Consider the following 16128-nt stretch of genomic DNA (forward strand, 5'->3'; position numbering starts at 1 on the left):
GGGGTGTTCTGTCTCCAAGCCACCAAGAGCAGCATTAACGGGCCCGTACACAGAACAGTTCAAGAAATACAAATAATAATGTTTGGGGCCGTATGCGAAAGGGTGGAATCGGTATTGTTACCGCTGCGACACGGCCTGAGGTACGATTGTACGAGGAAAACGCCTACGTCTGGGTTCGAAGAGCTGTCTGAAAAAAGTCCAGCACTCACATCTGGAAAGCGCTACGTGCGTTATATACTTGCATGGCGCATTTTTGGCAACGGCTGGAATCAAACTTTGGAAGCGTTTGTCATGGATCACAACGTGTAATTCGCATTTTGACGGATAATAATGGACGCAGGACGTAAACAGCCGAAATCCTCGACAGCGCTGTTGAAGAGCTGTCTGTCACAAAGTATGTGCGATAAGCACCCATCGACAAGAAAGGTCCTACAGCAAACTGCTAACAAACTGCCCTGCTCATACCTCTTACTCAACGTCACCCCTAAACGCACTGAAAAACTGAAACCAAAGACACATCAACATGATGCATCGCCGCTGGAAACTTGCAAGACGGCCTGGCACATGAACAATGGTGCCCATACAAACAGCTAGCATCCCGACACTTCGGACCATCATTACATACCTCCTGCCTAAGTTTATGCCGGTAGACCAAGACCTCCCCGGGCCTCAAAGGCCCATGCGAGTAGCCACAACGGCCAGGACATCTATTCTCCTGCAAATGATACTTTCGACAGTATCTCATTTTTGCAGTGATGACTTTGTGCTCCCAGCTACGTACTGCGTCTGCGGACGGAGAAGGTAGCTCAGAGTCTAGCCGTTGATTTGCTGCGTTGATGTAAACTGAGTTTGCGGGCAAATCCTCGGGCTTCCTTGAAAGAACATTTCGAGGCAACGTGGGACGGGGAGCCACCCACGGGTTTCCTCGCGGTGGGCTTCCTCCACCTTCGACTTCCTCTGCACTCAACGTTCGGTGTGCGGGAGGCGGCGAATTGCGAGTAACCACAGGTTCACTCCGGAATATCGTCTCCAGCCGCATGGAGCGGAAGCCTGTTAGACCAGCAAACTCTCTCCCTGTCTCAAAGGGGCGAAGGAGAGTCACTCGGTCTGCAGCCGCGGTGTTCTGATGCCTCTCCAAGAGGCGAACGTAACCGTTATCGTGGCAAGCTCCGAAAACAACATGACGGCAGGTGGGGTTCGCAATAAATTGTTGAAAGGTACCTATGTTGGTTTTTTCCAGTTAGCATTTGTCAATAATCGATATGCTACTATTTGGAAAATGTGCGGCTAACCTTTTATCTTCTCGTCCGCACGATCCTTACCACTACCAACCAAAACAAAATCAGATGCGTCACAGGCCTGCGAGAACCCCTTCACAAAACTTATCAGCGACCCTGGAGACTTCATAAGTTTTGCCTTAACCAGTAATTGAGCAAGCCCATCAGCGTTGGCGAACGCCTTGATCATGATCGGCATACTCGACAAGTCTGGATGTGAGCTCTTCAGATGCTCCCTCACAGCAGCTTCAAGATCTAACGCTGCATTCCGACCGCCGTCTATGTCCTTATAGTAGGATTCCTTGAACTGAAACATGTGAGGGCTCATTTTCTGATCTTTCGCGGAGAAAATACTTACAATATAGCCATCAGCATCGGCGTCAATCAAAACTAACACGAACGAGCTTCGCTCCTGGATCCCTTGTTATTATAATCCTATATTCTGTGAAGACAAGGGTCTGAAAATGAGAGTAAGACGAACGACAGCCTCCTGCAACTCCCCAAGTTGACGCATCAGCGACTTCGACTCTTCCTGTGTTTGTCTGGCGGCGACACGCTCCCTCTGAAGGTCGTTTGAGACGTCACGACGTTCCTTGTCTAACTTCTTAATCTGATCGGAAAATGCCTTGGATAACAGAAGTTAGAGATCGAGTGGGAACGTCCTTTTTGAAGTTGCTTATCCTTCACCTTCATCTCCTCAACTTTCTTCTGGGCCTGAGAGACCCAGTCTGAAAACTGCTCCGCAACAGCGACCGCCATCTTGCGCTCTTCCCAGGCTTGTCGCCCTCCGCAAGAATAAATTTTATCTCCCTGGGATCCGACCAAACCCGGGTTTTGTCTTCCTAATAAGCAGACACATTGACCGTACCCCACCACCCGGTTTGGCCAGCTTCACGCACGACAGAAGATTCGAGCACAATCGATCAAGTCTGGCTGCAGGGATGTCTTGACTCATTCTAAGTTGGCCTTCCCAGGATGGTCACACAAGGCGCACTTGGATCCCAATCAGACATGCTTGCAGGCGCGCCAAGGCGAGGCTCCAGACAGTCGCAATGAGAATCACCACTCAGATAAAGTTGCCTCATCGAAGCACGGATGCTGGCACACGGGATTTGTTTTCAACTCACAGCCAAGTATCCAATCTTTGACTGCCACGACAGTGTGCTGCATCCTTACCTTTTCGCTGGCTTACCACAGCGTACAATGGACCAGAATCTCCCAGGCTTTTTTGAACTTGGCTCCCTTCGGGGAGTCGTGCTGTGTCGTTGCCGGTGCTCTGCGAGGTATCAAGGCCGAGTTAGAAGCCGGAGACTGGGAAGGCGTTGCAGGAAAAATGGGCAGCACTTTACTCACCGACAAAGATGGCCGGGACCTATCCAGGACTCGGCGTGAAGAGAAGGCGCTCTTACTACGACCAGTTACCCCCGAGCCCGAAACCGAATCGCCATATCATGGCACCGCTAGTTCCAATGAAGAGAGCTTCTAGGCCCGAGTCAGGCTTCCGATTGTCCGGATCCCCGTTGGCAATGGGATACATGTAGGCGCAAGCGTTGATCCCTCTGGCGCGCCTAGGTTTCAGATTGGATTCTGGTGCAATTCTATGTGAATCGCTGTGTGGATTACCTACCGGATATATGCACTGTACATAGACTTGATCATTCTTGGCAGGCTAGAAGTCTTCACCCGAACGGAGCCATGCCGAGTCATTTGGATACTATGTGGCGGGGAAATGCTCCACCATTGAATCAACATCATCAGGCTAGGAAGCCGGCAAAGTTACAATTGCGTCATATGATCGAGGAAAAGAAACACGGTATCTATCCACTGACGCTCATGGTGGTGGGTTTATTTAGATATGAGTACGGAAGTTGATGGCACCTGGTGATGTGCAAGGACCTCGAAACGGTGTGAATATCATCCCCAACTGTCTGTCCCCGTGGGGATCCATCATCATGCATGGTTGACTAAGCTAGCTGTATGCGAGCCTGAGAACTACTCTGAGGAATAATAATTCGATGTGGCATACTAATCTTAGTGTTGGCTTGTTTAGTTATAGTATAGCCAACTTGAAGTGCTTGAAGGTCAGACTGATTTCGAGAATCATTGTAACGGGTGGAAATCAGTGTTCCTCAGCTTCCCATCACGTGAAGTACCCCGGAAAAACACCACGAAAGATATGCGGTTGAGAGTACTCCGTACCAGGTGCGCAAAATGTGACCTGTTTTCGCGGATAGCCCGAATCCGGTGCTGAACTTCGCTGGGGTAACCACAGGTCCGCTTGTCTTCTCTCAGGGGGCTTGAGAAAACAGACTCTGCCTGCGACAGCTGCACGCCGATCGTCTCCAGCCCTACCAAACGAATTCAAGCCCAATCGAGCTGATCAGCAGTCAACCTGCCTTGAAAGGGGGCTGTCAAAGCTTATGACGAACTGGATCGATTTGGTTACCTGTTGGAGCAAGGAGCATCGCGATATGCATACCCGTTCGGCACTAGCGCGGCCAGCCCTCTCCAGGCAACCCTCGTATCCGCGAGCGCTGGCGCCGAAGGAACGTGGCTTGGCCCAGTGCTTCGTCCAATAATCGCGCTGTTTGCTGAAGAGGCATTGCTTGTCAACCGTGGAACGGGGTGACGTTCAGCCGCAGCGTCGACTGGCGAGTTGATGGATACGAGTGGCTTGAAGGTTATAAAGAGTCCGGTGAACCTCCTGATGGCGTCCTGGAGGTGTGAAAACCTCAACAGCTCAGAGCAATGGCTTACTACATGTACAAGAAGATCAAGGCGTCGAGGGCAGCAAAGGCGCAGGCTGACATCCCTCTCGACAATCAACTGCCGAATCCCTATGAGCGCATCTCGCTGCAGGATGCGAGTGCCTTGTTGGCAAGTGACCCGGGGCCGGCTGCTCAGGAGAAGACAGCATCGTCTCCTGAGATCGCAGCCGAGAAGCGCAGACGACGGGTCTACCGATGGAAGCTCATCGGCAGTCTGTTCCTCCCGTATATGCTGGCGACAATAGACTTGACGATTGTCGCGACGGCCGTTCCCTTTATTGCGTCGCATTTCAGTACGCTTCCTGTCCACCCCGTGGCGGTATTTACTAACACGGACAGATGAGCTGGACGAGCTGAACTGGATCGTCACTGCATTCACTTTGACGTCGACCGCACTCATTCCAACGTTCGGCCAACTGGCAGATGTTTTCGGACGCCACGCCAGTCTCCAACTCGCGACGCTGCTCATGCTTATTGGCAGTACCCTGTGCGCGGCGGCCCAGGCCTGGGGCATGCTCCTGCTTGGGCGCGCGCTGCAGGGTGCCGGCGCGGCTGGTCTGATGACAATCATTATGATCATCCTCGCGGATAATGTGACGCTGGAGGAGAATGCGAAGAACAACTCCACCTTTGCGTTTGTCGGTGGTGTTGCGTATGCCATTGGGCCGGTTCTGGGGGGGTAAGTCGGTCTACTGGATCTTGTCGGACGATAGCTAACCTGCCTAGTTATCTGACTGATGTAGGTGCTCTCCAATATTTTAAGGCATGTAGCTAACATCCCAGGCCAACTGGCGCTACTGCTTCGTCATCTCAATTCCTGTAAGCCTCCAAGAACGCCAGTGATGAACTCGACGACTAACAGCCCAGATCGCCGTTGTCTCGCACGTAATCATCTACCTGCTCCTGCGCAACGAACTCAAGCCAGGTACCTACGCCCTCCACGGTTCTCGCCGCTCGTCCTTCCTCCCGGCCCTCGCAACAATCGACCTCATCGGCACCGTCCTCTTCATCGTCGGCGTCGGCCTTATCATCCTCGGCACAGCCTGGGGCGGCTCAAGCTACCCCTGGGTCTCGACTCAAGTCCTGGCCCCGCTGATCATAGGCGCGGTATGCTTCACCCTCTTCTTCGTATACGAGTACCTCCTCGAGACCGGCGCATGCGCGCGCTTCTTCCCGAAGCAGAAGCCCATGCTCCCGTTCACTATGTTCAAGCGGCTGGATACGCTGTGGCTCGCGATATTGCAGTTCTCGGCCGGCGCCGCCATGTACTCCGTTTTTTACTACGTCGGCGTATACTTTACCCTCGTCGAGGCGTACCCTGCCTCCCGCGCTGGCGTGCAGCTGCTCTATTACATCCCCGGGTTGGGAGGTGAGTACCCCTTCGAGGTCCCCTTCTCCACCTTTCCTTCGGATACTAACAAATACCGTGAACAATATAACAGCCGGCGTCTACCTAGCAATGTACTTGTGCAACGTTCGCCCCGCGCAAACCTTCTACCCGCTAACCCTCGGCACCCTCCTCGAAACCCTAGGCCTTGCCCTTGTAACATGGGGCATCCGCACGCAGCGAACACCCATCATAAACGCGATGATGGTGGTCGCGGGCGCGGGGACAGGCGTCCGCATGATGCCCGCGCAGCTGCACGCCGCAGGCGTGTGGCCCGATCGCATCGCCGCCGCGCTCTCCCTGCTCCGGTTTGCGTTACCCTTCGGCGGCACACTTGGGATTACCATTATGGGTGCTGTTTTTAACAATAAGCTCTCTGGGGCCATGGCGTCGCTGGGACCGCAGGCCGCTGCGGGTGCCGGTGACGATGTATCGGCGCAGAATCTGGGCCACGGCGGCGCGCAGAGTCTCGATTTCATTGATTCGCTGCCCCAGGGGGTGCAGGTTGCTGTGCGGTCTGCTGGGAGGGACGCGATCATGTGGGCGTATATTGCGATTATGCCGATTATGGGGATTAGTCTGGTGACGGGGCTGTTTATGGGGAATGTGTGGATTCGCAAGCGGAAGGCGAATAACTCGTCCACGTATTCTGCGGTTCAGGGGGGTGAGGCTTCTGGGGGGAGGATGGATAGCGAGGTTATCTACGTGCCGTATCTGTATGCGATTTTCACGGTATGTTCCCCTCCCCTCTGTGTATTCTTGGTTGGGACTTGACTGATGATGACGGCTTAGGGCAATGTTGAGAATTATAAGCATGTTAGTCGGCCGGTAGAGGCTGCTACCAGGACGAGCCATGACGAGGAGTCTTGAGGGTTTGCGGGACTTTGCTTTGGTGTTGATGGACGGGTCCACGGGTGTCTATGTGTTATCCTACTTGGGCTCATAATGGGAGACTCGTCAATGCTCGTGTCTTCTGCAATCTGGGACGCTAAGAATTCGGCGCGAAGAAACATACCAATACCAATCAGGAATCATCAGCAGGAACAGTGATCAGTACATCAGTTTAATAACACCTGTGGCTTCTGCTACTAGTCCTCTGTACCTGTAGGGCCTCGCTCCATCACCTGCACCCACATATCCGAGATCGCAAAGAGCCCCAGGTAGTTCCGCGCATCCCACGGCCGCGTTGGGCGGAGAAGCGCCAGGTCGAAGTTGCGCAGGAGCTACATGTGTTTCATTAGCATATCGTAACCTATAATACAGAGGGACAGGAGGACAAAGGTGGATAAACGGTTAGAACGCACCTCAAACACCGTCTTCCCAATCTCAATCTGCGCCACGGGCTTTCCCAGACACTGGAACTTGCCGTGGCCGAAGACAAGGTCGTTCGTGCGGATCATAGCTGCCAATTTCTCAGGATCTGACTCCTCAATCCACCGCTCAGGCCGGAATGCCTTCGCATCGCTGCCGTAGATCTTCTCGCTGTGGTGCATCGCATACGCAGAGTATCCGATACAGACGCCGCCCGGGAGGAATACGCTCTCGCCGTCCACGACCACGCTATCCCCGCCCGGGGGCACATCACGCGGGAAGATATTCGTCACAGACGGCCAGACGCGCAGAGACTCGCGGATGACAGCCTGCAGGTACGGAAGTTGTTTCGCCTGCGCGGCGGTGACCAGCCCCCCTCCTCGCTCTGCATGGCCGGAGCGAACGGCGTCGTCGATCTCGCGCTGCAGCTTCGCATAGACGCGCGGGTTCGTCATCAGGTGCAGGAGGGTGCCGCGGATCGCGCCGGCGGTCGTGTCAGACCCCGCGATGATCTGCTCGAGGGCTTCGGAGCGGAGCTCGTCGCCCGCGAGGCCGTGGCGCATAAACGACGCCAGCATATCGGCGTGTGTGTGGGCGGCGTCTGGGTCTGCGGCGCGTGCGTCGACGAGCCGGAAGCACGCGGCTATCATTTTGCCGAAGCCGTTGCTATCCCCCGGGGAGGGGGCGATGAATCGTCCGATGATCGGGGCCTGTGCGAGCCAGCTGAACCCCAGTGCGAGGGCGGTGTTCCCGATTGCGAGGCCCTCTTCGCTCGATTGCAGGTAGTGGTCTACGTCGTGGTCGGCCTGGAGCATTCCGAAGCCCTTGCCTAGGCCGACGGTGCTGATGACGTCGAGGGTGAAGTACTGGACCTTCTTTGCGAGGTCCATGGGGACGATTTGCTGCGGGGTGGAGAGGTATTTGGCGCGGATGAGGGTGAGGAAGTCGTGGAGTCGCTCGTCGACGGAGGACTCGAGGTTCTTATTCTCTCTTCCGGAGTACTATTCGATGGTTAATACTCGACACATCTGTCAATGCTATGAGTGAGGGAGGGAGGGGACATACCCCCGGAGCCATCTGTTTCCTCCGCCGCTCGTGCTTCGCATTGTCCGTCTGGCTGAAGACGTTGTCTCGCCGATACTCGATTCGCGTGGCATTGTAGTACCAGTCGGAGCGCTTGTAGCCAGGCTTATTGTTGACGTGCATCCAGACCTCTGGCGAGGACGTGATCAGCACCCCTGGTGCGACGCGGGCGATCGGGCCTGTCAGGCTGTTATTTATATCCCATCGACGATCGATATCATGCTCAACGGGCTGCACCTACCGTGCTTATTGCTCACTTCTGCGTACCACTCGTGGCACCTGCCGCTAAGCATCGCGAGGCTATGCGGCCAGTTTGAGATCCCCGTCCATCGGGGTCCGCGGAATTGCCTCAGTTTGGCATACGCCGTGATTATTCCCAGGACATAGAAGGCCAGCAGGCCGCAGAGGAGTGTAGTAACATGACTGGGTACAGTGGCAAGCCCCATGGCGACGCTGGCGGGCAGACGGCCAAAGGACCTCGAGAGGTGAGGTGTTGGAGGAGTTGCGGGGCGTGCGAGGTTGCCATGCCACCATCATGGCGTTGTTATTGCGCTGACGAAGTGTGGGGGCGCGGGATGGCCACTTGGCAGAGCATGGAGACAAATTCCTGCACCGTTAAGGTTTGTTGCAGCCTGGTCTCTTTGTGATTTCGTGGGATAATCGCATTGTCGCATCGTATTCAGCCCCAGCCACCCCCGCGCGACTCCCTCAGTCTGCAGTTTCACATCAGATCGTGCAACAAACGCCCGAGGGTCGAAGAATCCACGATCGCAGAAATGGATCGACCGCGAAATCTCAAGTTCTTCGACGCCAGTCCCGTCTCCCGCGATGCCGTCCTCGATCGCCTGCGCGGGACGATCGTCGGCGCTGCGCTGGGCGATGCGATCGGGTTGTACACAGGTTCGCTACCTTGTCGCCTGCGCGGATGTACGTCTAACATGAGTAGAGTTTTTATCGAAAAGCATGTGTCGAACGGCGTATCCCGAGGGAAAGTTCCAGCTTGTCGCACCGGCGACGCGGTTTCTGAGTGACGGCCATCGGCGTATGTACCTCTCTCTCTCAACGCGAGCTGTGCTAACTGACTGGCAGTGAAATTTGCTCAGGTTGGCCATGTTGACCTCTAAGGTGTTGTTCACTAACGAATTAGACCGGCTGGACAGACGACACGGACCACAGCCTGCTCATCGTCCTCTCCTATCTCCACGGCAACGGGCACCTCGACCCCGTGGACTTCGCCCATCGTCTGCAGTTCTGGGTCGAACAGGGACTCCGATGTCTCGATAGACTGCCCCTGGGCCTTGGGAGAACCGTTGGAGCCGTGAGCATACTCCAGCATCTGATTCCACATCGTGTTAATCCGTCACAGGTTGTATGCCACCCGTCTTTCCTAACAGACCCTACGGCAACAGCATACGAGAATTGGAACAAACTCAACCGCAACCCCGCGCCGAATGGCTCGCTTATGCGCACGCATCCGCTGGGCGTTATTTGCTTCGATGAAACGGTTGAGGAGACGTTCCGCGTTGCGACTGACTTCTCGCGCGTCACGCATGCCGATCCGCGATGTATTGTATCGTGTTGTGTCGCGACCGGTTTAGTTAGAGGTCTACTCCGCAGCGAGGTCCTCGCTGAGAAGGACATCGACCAGATGATTGAGTCGTCGCTGTCCTGGGTTGGAGGATGGATATCAGCGCAAAACGCCTCCTCGGCTGACACGTCGAAGCCGCGATATCCCGCTCTCGACCACGAGGAATTCTACAAGCACGTTCGAGCCGCGACGCTCGAGGACTTGCAGCTCGACGACTCCATGAAAATGGGATACGTGTACAAGACGCTCGGCGCGGGCGTCTTGCTCCTGCGGCGGGCTTTGCGCCGTCTCGACAACGCCGATGAGCTGCAACACGCGGGCGGCCTCTTCGAAGAGCTCATCACAGAGCTGATCATGCAGGGCGGGGATGCGGATACGAATGCCACTGTTGCTGGATCGTTCCTCGGCGCATTACTCGGGTACAACACGCAGCCCGGGAAATGGAAGGATGGACTCATGCATGGAGGATGGCTGCTGAGAAAGTGCGATGCCCTCGCGGCTGTTGTCGGAATTTATGCATTCGATCAGCCGTATGATGGGAGGGCCGACCCTGACACGGGCCTTGAAGGGGGCAAACCGCGACTGACCAAGGAGGAGCTCATGCAGCGGGAGAAGGGCTTCATGGAGCGGTATTTGACCAATTTGAAGAGGGATGCCGACAAGAGGGCGACGAAATCCAGCGGGTGGCTGGGGAAGCTATTTGGACGGTAGGCCGTTTGGGTGGATTTATACGCATTAGCCGACTAAACGATGTCTGTCCATAGCTGAGCTGATTCAAGAAGTCTCCGCCCATCCACCCCAAATCAGGTAGTTTCAGTCCCAGACGACGTAGACCCGGAGCCATCATCTGGTGCGTCCTCTCTGTTCAGTGCTGGGATCACTGTCTCAGGACGGACCGTAACGACGGCCTGCGCTTGCCTTTGTATGGTGACTCTCCATGCCGTCAGGCACTCTTCGCCTCTTGACTACCTTCCACAGCGCCAGCAAGCGAAATCACCATCAACCAGTGGCCAGACCAACCAAGTGCCCCGGATCCAACGCCTCCGACAAGTCGGTGGAGCGGTGCCTGGATAGGGGTCTTTCCCGCCTCAGATACGCTGCTCAAGGTCAGAGAGCCAAGCTGGAGATCAGCATCGGCGTCCTATTCCGAAAACGAACCGAGCTGCCGCCACTCACCCTTCCGGACCCCGACGCGGACTCGGCTTGCCTGCTTTCCGGGCGATCGATCTGGCAAGACAGGGGGAGAGACGGCTCAGACCCTCGGACAACGTGGTTAATACGAGATACGAGTCAGTCAAGCATGCAAGGGATCTGGTTCCTGTTGCTGGCGGTGTCATGAGCACGGACGGGGTTGATGACAATTGCTTGATAATCATCGCCCTTGGTCGGCGAAGCTGGAGCGAGGCTGACTGAGTGAAACTGGGGCAGCCCTTGTGGGGGCCGAACTATAAATCAGTGAAAGAGCGACAGCTCCCTGACCCCTGCTTCTCTGGGCTGACAGTTTAATGTTTAATACCGAAAGACCCCCCAGGCCCCTATTTTTTCGATCCCTACCTCCAGAGTCTCGCCATCCTCCTACCCTAGTACCACCTGGTGCACGAAACAATGCCCAAAACAATCCTCATCCTCGGCGCCTCCTACGCCGGCACCGCAACAGCCCACTACGCCCTCAAGCACACGATCCCCTCGCTCCCCGACCCCTCCTCCTTCGAGGTCGTTCTCGTCGCGCCCTCGCGCCACGCCCTCTGCCGTCCTGCGACCCCGCGCGCCCTCCTCTCAGACGACTTCTTCGACCAGGACAAGCTTTTCATCGACGTCGAGCAACAATTCAAGCAGTACGGCGAGCGGTTCCGGTTCGTGCACGGGCGCGCAACACGCCTAGATACAGAGGGGAGAGTTGTTAGCGTTGAACTCGTCAAGGACGCCGGGGAGGGGGAGGTGACACTCGAGGTCGCGTACCACGCGCTCATCATCGCAACGGGCTCGTCGACGCCCTCGCCCCTGCACGGTCTGAATTCCTCCGGTCGCGACGAGCTCCGGGCGCACTGGACCGCGTTCCGCGCTGCGCTTCCGTCCGCGAAAACGATCGTCATTGCGGGTGGTGGACCGGCCGGTATCGAGACGGCGGGAGAACTCGGCGAGTATCTGAATGGGCGGGCCGGGTGGTTTAGCTCCAAACTGGAGAACCCGAAGGTCAAGCTTACGGTCGTGAGCAGGGAGGAGAAAATCCTGCCGCTCCTTAGGCCTTCGATCGCACAGACGGCTGAGGGGTTCCTGGCCAAGGTTGGGGTTGATGTTATCAGGGGGGTTAGCGTTGACTCTGTTTCCCCACCTGACGGAGGAAGAGGGGAGGGGGGTTCGTTGACAGCGAAGACGGAAGTGAAGTTGAGTAATGGCCAGACACTGGCGGCGGACCTGTATATTCCTGCGTACGGGACGATTCCGAATACGGGCTTTGTTCCTGAGGGTTTGCGCGCGGAGAACGGGCGGGTTGAGACGAATCCGCAGACATTGCGTGTTGAAAAGGCTGGAGAGCGCGTGTATGCCGTTGGGGATGCGTCGAACTATGCGCGGCCGGCTGTTCACCTTATCATGGAGGTGATTCCGGTTCTCGCGGCGAATATCAAGCGGGATCTGCTGCGGGCTGCTGGTGAGAGTCCCTCGGGGGAAGACAGGGTTTTCAAAGAGGATAAGAGGGAGATGCAGTTTGTGCCGATTGGGAGGAGCAAAGGTGTTGGTGCAGCCATGGGCTTCAGGGTTCCGAGTCTCCTTGTCTGGCTTATCAAGGGCCGGGACTACTTTGTGTCGATGGCAGGGAAGATGTGGAACGGGCAGCACTGGGCTAAGGAGACATGATCATTCTACCTACTCACGCTATCTGATTGAATAGACTTGAGCTTCAGACACACAGGAACGTATTAGTTGGCATCCGCAATATCTCTTAGACCCTTTTTACCCTTGCACGAGAGAGCAGTAGAATCGGACTCCGATGGCGTAGTACCGTCTGGCAGCGCTGGAGGAGAACTGTTGGAAGCGGAATTCTGAGAGGCCGTCTCCATACTGATAGAAGATGATTGAGCGGCACCACGGTCAGAGCTCGTTGGCGAGACTCGAGGGAGAAGGACCCTCGCTATGGGGAAGATAGACTCGCCAGTGTTCCTAACCACATACGCGCTGCTCGGCGTTCTTGCCAGCATGCCTGCAACTGGCCAACCGATGCTCGTGAGTTCCACGCCGTATACCCTCAACCAAGCAACACTCCCCATGATTCTGACCAGAGGCAGGGCGCCCTCTCCATCGCAAATAATCACACTGATCTGATCTTTGATCTGATCTTTCTTCGGCGTAGGAGCCGCCTGAGGAATACGAAGCCACTGGATCGGTTTGCGGATGCCGATCCCAGCGAAGAACGACTGGACGTAGCGCAGGGAGCGTTCGTGCGCGTGCGACCGGTGCCGGAACACAATGGACACGGATAGCTGCTCTGTATTGGGAAAGTATTCGTTTTTTCTGCTCCTGATGAACGGCTTGATCGACTCCATGGCATGGACTATGCTACGTCGTATCGAGGTGACCTGTTTCGACGCTCCGGAGCGCATCTGAGGATGTGGAGCGACTGGGACGAATATGGCCGCACGAACACTGCAAAGGGCGATGGCGCATGAGTTTTCGGGAATGTACCACGAGACGCCCTGGTTTGCGGGCCGGCCGTAGACGAACATGCGTGGCAGGTCATCGGTGATGATGTAGATGCCGCCCTGGAGGATCCCAGAGGCAGCGAGGCTAGGATCCGCTGCCATTTCCGGTTGCGCTTCTTCTGCAAGGTCTGCGCGAGTTAGCTGTGTGGCAGACTGATATACTTTGACTGACTGAGAGAGGCAGAGAGTGCGCCTAAACATGTAGTGAGGAGAGTGTAGTGAGGAGAGTGTAGTGAGGAGAGTGTAGTGAGGAGAGTGTAGTGAGGAGAGTGTAGTGAGGAGTCTTACCTGCCATTTGGTATAAATGCGGCTTATATAGATATTGGCAATCGATGTAGTGAATGAATACGGCCAGAGACGGACTGCTGTGAATAAGATTGAATAGAGAGTGACAGGCCGGCCAGATGCAAAGCAGTTTTATTTCCCCTTCACTCTATCATCGGTGGAAGGTGTGTCCTTCGCTCCTGCTTTTGGATGCATGGAGGCTGCCCACACCTGTACCCGAGTGAAGCAACGAGCACAGTATAATTGGCCTAGCAGTTAGACAGAACCTGAAGAGCTTGTTAGCATTCACAACGGACTGATACGATATTTCATTCGATCTAGACGAGTGGAGGGCTATAGTGTGGCCAGTCAGATTGAGCATTCTGTGAATCCCGTTGAAACTATCGATGTTTCATAGTCCAGTCCAATGGGCAAGCAGGAAACCCAGTATCCAGGTCTGGATAACATAACATAGGTAAGTATACAGCGTAGCGAAAGGCAAATCCCCGCTCTGCGACTGAAATAAGAGAGAGCAGTTCACTATGATACAGTCACAACATACAACTAGTGTGCCGGTTAGGTATCGGCGAGTAACATTGAAGATTGGTCAAGAGCATTGCAGACCGCGCATTTAGTGATGGGTGATGCGTAAACCAATAGCATTGCACCGCGATTGGGAGTTTGGCATGGTTTCCACAACAGAGGTACGAGGTGAATTCTCTGAATAGAACATCCAGCTCAGGACCTCCTCTTTCACTTTTCCTGTGATAAATTTCTTTGTTACGCAAAATTTCTTCACCAGGGACAACCAATTTATCCATATGTTGGATGTCATGATTCCGCACGACCTGGGGAATCTGGCTAGTGTAAACTAAAGCATCAGATGACAGTTTCCGGAGGTAAAGGGAAATGGGTATGCTAAAAGTATAAGGATAAATCAATCATGGCGCTTCTATTCGTTAGCCAACAAACCTGAAAGCCCCCAATACTCGATACTCAGATTCCGCCGCTTCAACCCCAAATCCCTGCTCCAGCTGCTCCCCAACTGTCCCAAGACCATGAGGCTCATTGGCCCGTATTTATGATGACCATTGCGAATTTCCCCTTGTTGATGGGACGAACGCACGAAGAGCACTAACAAAAAGCTTACCACCAGCCCGTGTTTGAGCCCCCCCCTCACTCTCTCCCATTCTCTCTCCCCTTTCACAACCACCCCAACGACCAACATGGCAGATATCTCCACCGATGAAGCCAAACGCCTCCTCGAGCAGAAATACGGCTTCCAATTCCCGCCCGACTTCTTCCGTTTCAAGCATTTCTTCGACACCCATTCCGACCTAATCCGGGACACCGATATCGGCATGAGCCTCGACGGCCCCTACGACCTCCTCGCTGATCCCAGCTCCACAGACGACCAGCTCTCGAGGGCCCGCCATTACAACGACCCCCCCGAATTCATCACCATCGCAACGGGACACACCGACGGCCTGCACTGGGGATACTACCTCGATGATCCCGCGAACCCCCCCTTCGCGATCGCCTCCTACTTCAGCAACGACGCCTTTGAGCTCTCCGTGGTAGGCGATACGCTCTTCCACGCCCTCCGGGAGCAGATCGAGTTGTTCCATCGCGATAATCTCGACTACGCACGGGACGATCCGGGGGATGCTGACTCGTACCGGGAAAAGCTTGGCCAGCTGGCGCAGTTGAGAGAGGCGCTGAGTGGCCACCCGACCGGGGATAGGAAGGAGGTCGGGAATGATTACACAGTTCGATATGGAGGGGGAAAGACTGGAGGAGCGTATCGCCAGGCGGTCGCGATGACGCGGGATGGGATGGGAATTGTGGTGGCAGGGGAACAGTATAGGGCTCTGAGTGGGGAGGATATCTTCCAGGCGTGGAATGCATCGCCGACTGCTCAGGAGGTCGAAGGGAGGAAAGAGGAGGCCTTGCGGTTGCTGGGAGAGGGGTATCCAGGAGCAGCGCTCAAACTGGGAAAGGATCTGTGGATTTGGCAGCAATTTCGCCAATCCTCGTATTCGCTGCTGGACGCCGCGTACACAGCGTTGGATCGGCCGCTTCTGAGCAAGAATCTGAAGGAGGCTGTCTCGAACCGCGAATTTTGGGATTCTCAATAGTGGTGGAAGTACCAGGCCTCACTCTTGAAGGAATGTATTTGTTTGATAATCATAACAAAACCGGGGAATCAGTCCGATACAACCTGTGCCAAAACCTCCGCAATAGACCGCGCCACATACTCGACATTCCCCATGTTCAGTCCCGCGATCGAGATGCGCGCGTTGTCAGCCATGTAGATGTGGTATTTCTCTATGATCCTCTTAGGGTCGACCATGCATTACATTACCCAGCGTCGACCTACCTTTCAACTCCACCGCACCCAGCGGAAGTCCCAGGAACCCAAACATGCCAGATCCATGGACCCATGGATCTGTCCAGGGTCAATTCCCGTATCCGTTCCCTGGTTGGGCTCCCGTGTGGCCGGGCCGCCACCGAAGACACCACCAGCCCGACTTCGAAGGTGAACAGATCAGCCAAGTCAATTGAGAGTGCAGTGTCCTTCGAGATTTACGCTTTACCGCTTGTATCCAATATTGGTTGCGCTTGTGATGTCTGTATTCATGACGTCACCGCGTCTCGGACATTGCAGCAGATGAATTAGGGCGTGGTGCAACAGTCGAGAAAAAACAAGTCTCCAGCAGTTAGCCTCGATACAGACTGTGCCTTGCCCAGC

General features: G+C 55.2%; 7 protein-coding genes across 7 annotated transcripts; 4 read left to right on the forward strand and 3 right to left on the reverse strand.

Annotated features, from left to right (window-relative positions):
- Positions 1-288: 288 nt before the first annotated feature.
- On the reverse strand, positions 289-2150 carry BJX67DRAFT_362249 (uncharacterized protein). Its single transcript, XM_071029975.1, has 5 exons — positions 1965-2150; positions 1759-1902; positions 1636-1689; positions 1293-1584; positions 289-1221 (listed from the first exon to the last, which is right to left on the reverse strand). The coding sequence occupies exons 1-5, from the start codon at positions 2034-2036 to the stop codon at positions 485-487; spliced, it is 1299 nt and encodes a 432-aa protein (XP_070882999.1). The 5' UTR covers positions 2037-2150; the 3' UTR covers positions 289-484.
- Positions 2151-4025: 1875 nt separating this feature from the next.
- Positions 4026-6302, forward strand: mfs56 (putative MFS multidrug transporter; the record flags this gene model as incomplete). The annotated part of the gene is made up of 7 exons (XM_071033619.1): positions 4026-4338; positions 4385-4724; positions 4772-4784; positions 4829-4864; positions 4913-5414; positions 5488-6164; positions 6225-6302. The coding sequence occupies 7 exons, from the start codon at positions 4026-4028 to the stop codon at positions 6300-6302; spliced, it is 1959 nt and encodes a 652-aa protein (XP_070883000.1).
- A 218-nt stretch (positions 6303-6520) lies between these two features.
- On the reverse strand, positions 6521-8272 carry BJX67DRAFT_384200 (cytochrome P450; the record flags this gene model as incomplete). The annotated part of the gene is made up of 4 exons (XM_071033620.1): positions 6521-6655; positions 6737-7744; positions 7809-8005; positions 8068-8272. 4 exons carry the CDS (start codon positions 8270-8272, stop codon positions 6521-6523), a joined length of 1545 nt encoding a protein of 514 aa, XP_070883001.1.
- A 65-nt stretch (positions 8273-8337) lies between these two features.
- Positions 8338-10238, forward strand: BJX67DRAFT_229851 (ADP-ribosylglycohydrolase family protein). The gene is made up of 5 exons (XM_071025915.1): positions 8338-8726; positions 8773-8868; positions 8916-8929; positions 8974-9144; positions 9193-10238. Exons 1-5 carry the CDS (start codon positions 8603-8605, stop codon positions 10123-10125), a joined length of 1338 nt encoding a protein of 445 aa, XP_070883002.1. The 5' UTR covers positions 8338-8602; the 3' UTR covers positions 10126-10238.
- Positions 10239-10881: 643 nt separating this feature from the next.
- On the forward strand, positions 10882-12341 carry BJX67DRAFT_229847 (NAD(P)/FAD-dependent oxidoreductase). Its single transcript, XM_071025914.1, has one exon. It carries the CDS (start codon positions 11020-11022, stop codon positions 12268-12270), a length of 1251 nt encoding a protein of 416 aa, XP_070883003.1. The 5' UTR covers positions 10882-11019; the 3' UTR covers positions 12271-12341.
- Positions 12333-13214, reverse strand: BJX67DRAFT_384203 (uncharacterized protein; the record flags this gene model as incomplete). Its single annotated transcript, XM_071033621.1, has 1 exon — positions 12333-13214. The coding sequence occupies one exon, from the start codon at positions 13212-13214 to the stop codon at positions 12333-12335; it is 882 nt and encodes a 293-aa protein (XP_070883004.1).
- A 1067-nt stretch (positions 13215-14281) lies between these two features.
- BJX67DRAFT_229918 (uncharacterized protein) lies at positions 14282-15640 on the forward strand. The gene has a single exon (XM_071025916.1). It carries the CDS (start codon positions 14603-14605, stop codon positions 15512-15514), a length of 912 nt encoding a protein of 303 aa, XP_070883005.1. The 5' UTR covers positions 14282-14602; the 3' UTR covers positions 15515-15640.
- Positions 15641-16128: the final 488 nt, after the last annotated feature.

The sequence above is a fragment of the Aspergillus lucknowensis genome (genome assembly GCF_044049455.1).
Source record: "Aspergillus lucknowensis strain CBS 449.75 chromosome Unknown BJX67scaffold_45, whole genome shotgun sequence".
Classification (NCBI taxonomy): Eukaryota; Fungi; Ascomycota; class Eurotiomycetes; order Eurotiales; family Aspergillaceae; genus Aspergillus; species Aspergillus lucknowensis.